The sequence below is a fragment of the Gossypium raimondii genome, chromosome 9, assembly GCF_025698545.1.
Source record: "Gossypium raimondii isolate GPD5lz chromosome 9, ASM2569854v1, whole genome shotgun sequence".
Classification (NCBI taxonomy): Eukaryota; Viridiplantae; Streptophyta; class Magnoliopsida; order Malvales; family Malvaceae; genus Gossypium; species Gossypium raimondii.
Genome location: NC_068573.1, coordinates 33,907,461 through 33,913,232, shown reverse-complemented (window position 1 = coordinate 33,913,232; position 5,772 = coordinate 33,907,461). Strand labels below are relative to the sequence as shown.

The 5,772-nt window shown below is 38.2% G+C and overlaps 1 protein-coding gene across 1 annotated transcript; it reads left to right on the top strand.

The window, feature by feature from the left end:
* The first annotated feature begins 2,858 nt into the window (after positions 1-2,858).
* Positions 2,859-5,270, top strand: LOC105799173 (acetylornithine aminotransferase, mitochondrial). Its single transcript, XM_052620567.1, has 3 exons — positions 2,859-3,427; positions 3,612-4,046; positions 4,231-5,270. The coding sequence occupies exons 1-3, from the start codon at positions 3,038-3,040 to the stop codon at positions 4,762-4,764; spliced, it is 1,359 nt and encodes a 452-aa protein (XP_052476527.1). The 5' UTR covers positions 2,859-3,037; the 3' UTR covers positions 4,765-5,270.
* The last annotated feature ends 502 nt before the right edge of the window (positions 5,271-5,772 follow it).

Below are 5,772 nucleotides of genomic sequence, written 5' to 3'. Positions count from 1 at the left end.
CGGTCTAATAAACAACCTTTAAAACTAATTAAGAAACATATTGATCCAGTTGATAAAAAGCAACCGGTGGTAGAGCTGAGAAATTGAGAAACCATAATAAGTAACAACTCCATCTTTTAATGGGAGTATGGGCAAGTCCGAATCCGAAACTAAGTATAATGACAGCCATAATGCAGCAATTACGTATTAAAACTAACTGGTCTGAGTTTTGTGCTGCTGGGCAATATTCAAACTATAGCATTTTTTTATCTGTTGATATAGTTTCAAAATAGCAACCCAACATACAATCAAGTTCCATACCAATTGAGAATGAAAAAAACTTCAGAAAATTTCCAGTGAAACAGTTTATATACATAGATATGATTGCTGCAATCCTAAACAATTGACCAAACTACATTGCAAGTAAAAGAGAGGGCAATCCTAAATATTCATTTCCGAAAGCATTAAACCTCTACACCTCAACTACAAACCATGTCCTAATAAATTTACCCATGTCTAAATATGTTTTCACTTTCGCTTTTGCTTCTTGCTAGCCTTTATCCCTGACTCGGAAGGTTTCCTGCGACTAATAACATGAACTTGGATGGACTTAGTTTGCACACCTATTTCAGCTTGTTGTCTGTTTTCGAGCAGGAATTCACAAATGCAGGTGTCACGCTCCAGATTGACTTTGTTTCGATTCAACACACTTCTCCACCCCTTTATGCATGTTTGTTGGTCCTTCCATTTCACAACCTTCCCAATGCTTTTCCAGTTGTATGGCTCAACAAATGTAATTTTCTCCCCGTCTTCTAAACTCACTCCAAAATGTAATTTTCACGATGTATTTAAGCTCCAAAGGGAAGGGGATTGCTATGGTGTGACAAAATGCAGTAGCAGCTACAAGGACCCCAACTTTTTCTAATGTTTCTGAAGTTCGGGTAGAAATTGGTTTATAAACAAAACCAGTAAGAAAAGATTGAAAGTAATTAGGACGAGAAAGGAAAGCACAATCAAAGAAACATTGGATTGATTTTGATCAGTTTGGGCGTATTGGAATTGGAGCATGATAATGGGATACGAAAAACAAAATGACAGGACTGCGTTTATCCATTGCAGATGCTGTTGAGCTGCTGCAAGTTTCCGATGGGAGGGAGTTGGTGGCAGTGGTTGTTGTTGGGGAAGCGGCGGTGTATGTGGTGGTGGTGATTGAATGTCATTAAAGTATGTGAAGGCGGTGAGAAGGAGTAAGAAGAGTATAAACACGGTAAAGACGATGCATTTAAGCTCCAAGGGAAGGGGATTGCTATGGCGTGACAAAATGCAGCAACTACTACAAGGACTCCAACTTTTTCTAATGTTTCTGAAGTGTGGATAGAAGTTGGTTTGATAAACAAAGCCAGTAAGAGAAGTTTGAAAGTAAGTAGGACGAGAAAAGAAAGCACAACCAAAGAAACATTGGGTTGACCGGTTTGGACGTATTGGAATTGGAGCACGGTAATCGAATACGAAAAACAAAATAACAGGATTGCGTTTATCCATTGCAGATGCTGCTGAGCTGCTACAAGTTCCTTACGGGAGGGAGTCGGTGGCAGCGGTTGTTGTTGAGGAAGTGGCAATGTATGTGGTGGTGGTGATTGAAAATCAACAAAGTATATGAAGGCGGTGAGGAGTAAGAAGAATATAAACACAACAAAGACGACGCATTTAAGTTCCAAGGGGAAGGGGGTTGCTATGGCGTGACAAAATGCAGCAGCAGCTAAAATGACTCCAACTTTTTCTAATGTTTTGAAGTGTGGATAGAAGTTGGTTTGATAAACAAAGCCAGTAAGAGAAGTTTGAAAGTAGGTAGGACGAGAAAAGAAAGCACAACCAAAGAAACATTGGGTTGACCGGTTTGGGCGTATTGGAATTGGAGAGACAGGGTAATGAGATATGAAAAACAAAATGACAAGACTGCGCTTACCCATTGCAGATGCTGCTGAGCTGCTGCAAGTTTCCGATGGGAGGGAGTTGGTGGCAGCGATTGTTGTTGGGGAAGCGGCAGTGGTGCAATTCAAGGTCGGGTGGTGATGGTGGTGGCTGTGACAAGTGTGGTACTAATAAATGAAGCAAAAAATGTCTTCAAAAACTTTAGGAAGTCCATGTTTGAGTGGCGGTGAAGGAGCAGTTGAAATTGGATAAAAGACAACAGTTTATGTTATAAAAAGAAATGACAAATTCAACATTGAAATTCAAAGATAAAGAAAAAGAAAAAATGGCAGTGTAATCACTATAATGTAGAGGTGATCATGGCTGGGCCGGGCTGAGTTCGGATTGGGTCCAGACAAAATTTTAAGTTCATTTTCTAGGCTCAGACTCAACCTGGCCTAAAATAGGGGCCTAAATTTTTGTTCGAACCTGGCGCGAAAAAAATTGCTAAGCCCGAGCCGGCCCATATTAAATTTTACAGCACCAAAATAGTATCAAAAACTTGCAAAATATAATCTAAATTAAAAATAAAAATATTTGATTAAAATTAAAAATATATATTTAATATATAATTCAAGCCGGGCCGGACTTGGGTTAAAAATTTTTTACCCGAAGCGTAATCTATTTTTTAAACAAGCCTTATTTTTTTACTTAAACTCATATTTCAAATTTATATTTTTATCAAAATCTTCTTATTTTTAAGATGAGACCGACTAACCTAACCCATGAAGGCCTCTACTATAATGTAAGCAAGCAAAGCCGATATCCGACTTTGAAATTAAAATTTTGCTTTTCCAGGTCAAAAACCCTCTCTTTGTTAATTAATGGTTGGGATTTAATTGTTTTAGATCTAAGGGCTTTTACAGCATTGTACCCCCATTATAAACCCTACGCTACCCTCCTTTCTATCTCCAAATCCAAATTTGCTTTTTTCCTTCTGTAAATCAATTCATTGATTAGCAATCATTCAACATTTCTCTCTCAAACCCCATTCTTTTACGTTCTCAAATTCATTGTTCCTGCTTTTGTATAAACCCAAAGAAAAAGATCAAAGTTTTTACCGGAAAAGAATAAAAAAGCTAAAAAAATGGGTTCTCATAAGCTATATCCCAGCTTTTCGCTTTCAGTTTCTCCGGCGACCAATCTCCGCCGCCCGTTAAACAATGGGAGAGTGAATGCATCTCTAAACATGGACGTGGAAGCACCTAATCCATTGAAATTGAAGTCGAATGGAAGCAATGAAGTGATAGAGAAAGATGCGAAGTTTATTGTTGCAACGTATGCAAGAGCTCCGGTAGTTCTTTCCAGTGGGAAGGGCTGTAAATTGTATGATCCGGAAGGGCGAGAGTTTCTTGATTGTGCAGCTGGGATTGCTGTGAATGCGCTTGGTCATGGGGATCCCGATTGGCTCAGGGCTGTTACAGAACAAGCCAGTATTCTTACTCATGTTAGTAATGCCTACTATAGCAGTCCTCAGGTGAAATTTTGCTTACCCGATTGTTGTTTTTTGTTGATATAGAATGGGTTAATGTTTATTTAGAAATCATTGATTACCCTTCATAAGTAAGGCAAGACCAGAATTTGCATGTTCATTTTATGAGGAATTAGAACCGTTAAAAGTGATTATACAATTACATATAAGTTTTGATGTGATGTTGTAGGCGGAGCTTGCAGAACGTCTTGTGGGTAATTCCTTTGCTGATAGAGTATTTTTCACCAACTCTGGAACGGAAGCAAATGAAGCTGCTATTAAGTTTTCCAGGAAGTTCCAAAGATTTATACATCCTGATAATAAGCAGCCTGCAACAGAATTTATCTCCTTTACGAATAGCTTCCATGGTAGGACGATGGGAGCCCTTGCTTTGACGAGTAAAGAGCACTATCGTTCACCATTTGAGCCTGTTATGCCCGGAGTTACTTTCTTGGAGTATGGCAACATACAAGCTGCAATAGATCTTATTAGGAATGGGATGATTGCTGCTGTATTTGTAGAACCAGTTCAGGGTGAAGGTGGAATATACAGTGCAACAAAAGAGTTTTTGCAAGCTCTGCGTTCCGCTTGCGATGATGCTGGATCCCTCTTGGTTTTTGATGAGGTACACAGCTCCATATGTGCTATATAGGTGATTGGTTGTAGTAGTTAGTTGACATGGGGTATAGAGTCATGATCGTTCAAATATGTGAAATGGACTTGAAAAATTGAGTATACGCATATTAGGTGCATATCCATAGGATTCTAACATTTGTTATAATTGTTGCAATTACTTTTTATATTCCTAGGTTCAATGCGGATTGGGTCGAACTGGTTATCTCTGGGCACACGAAGCATACGGCGTATTCCCGGATATGATGACACTTGCAAAGCCACTTGCAGGAGGACTTCCAATAGGTGCGACTTTGGTAACTGAAAGAGTTGCTTCTGCCATAGCCCATGGGGACCATGGAAGTACTTTTGCAGGTTCACCTTTTGTTTGCAGTGCTGCAATTTCTGTTTTCAATAAAATAGCAAACCCCAGTTTCTTGTCCAGCGTCTCGAAGAAAGGTGATTACATGAAAGAGTTGTTGAACCAGAAGCTCGGAGGGAATCCGCACGTGAAAGAAATACGAGGATGGGGTCTTATGATTGGGATAGAGCTGGACGTGACTGCTTCGCGCCTTGTAGATGCGTGCCGAAATTCTGGACTTCTTGTATTGACAGCAGGGAAAGGAAATGTGGTGAGACTGGTGCCACCACTGATCATCTCAGAGGAAGAATTGAAACATGCAGCTGAGATTCTTCATGAATGTTTACCAGCACTTGATAACAGTAACTGAGTTTAAGATAGTTTAGAAGAGCGGTGTGTTTACCTGTGGTTTAGTATAAAAATAACGGTGGTGGTGAGATTAGGTGCTGTAGCGATTGGATGCGGTGCGGTGCGTTTAGCTTACTTTTTGTCTTACGCTACAGTATTGCTACAGTATTTAATCTTACAGCCACCATTATTTTTATACTAACAGCAGTTAAATGCACCGCACATTCAAACTCACCTTAAGACAGTTGGGTAAACATTTGGCATTTAGTATGTTTGGAAGGTGTTGAAAAATTTGCAGCTTTATGTTAAACTTATAAAACAATCAAAATAAGTATTTCATTTTGTACTTTAATTGCAAAGCTCACTCTCAGTAAAATCGAGCGCGGTTTGGTAGCGGCCCATGAAAACATCTCCGGGGAGGTAGAGCAACATCCAAAGATTTTGTTAGTTCTATTTATAGCATTATTGTAACATATTATTTTTCATACTCTTTTAATGATAGTAAATTTTGTGATGTTGTTAATTTTATTTATGGTAATTGGATTAAAAAAAGTATGGCTGCACTTATCCGAGTTCGAAAGGCTCCAAGGTTTGATGCAGAACATGAAGCACTGAATAGTCTAATGAAAAATTCAAAAATAAAAAATGGCAGTGTAATGGCACCATAATGTAAGCAAACCAAGCATATATCCAACTTGAAATTATAATTAGAGAGGGTTTGCCCTTGGTGTAGAAGAAATGAATAAAAAAATAAAGGAAAATAGAATGGTTAAAAGGGTGGGGACAACATTGGTTACAAGTAGACTCTCAATCTTATTTTCAAAGAGGAGAAAAAAAATAGTTTTTAATATTTTACCCATAATTCTTTCACACATCTAAATTGAAGTAAAAGTACACTTTAATGTGTTTGAACTCATATCATTTTAATTATGCAGTAGTAATAATCCTATTAAACTAATACGCAATCAACATAAATTTATTCAAGTTAAATTAAAAGAATTCAAGCAAGCCTAATTAAAACTTGTTCGTC

Bases quoted from the DNA above. Each gene is read 5' to 3' on its own strand.
- LOC105799173 (XM_052620567.1), top strand. From the start codon at position 3,038: ATGGGTTCTCATAAGCTATATCCCAGCTTTTCGCTTTCAGTTTCTCCG. The intron at 3,428-3,611 runs GTGAAATTTTGC...GTGATGTTGTAG, and splicing joins CCTACTATAGCAGTCCTCAG to GCGGAGCTTGCAGAACGTCT. The intron at 4,047-4,230 runs GTACACAGCTCC...TTATATTCCTAG, and splicing joins CCCTCTTGGTTTTTGATGAG to GTTCAATGCGGATTGGGTCG.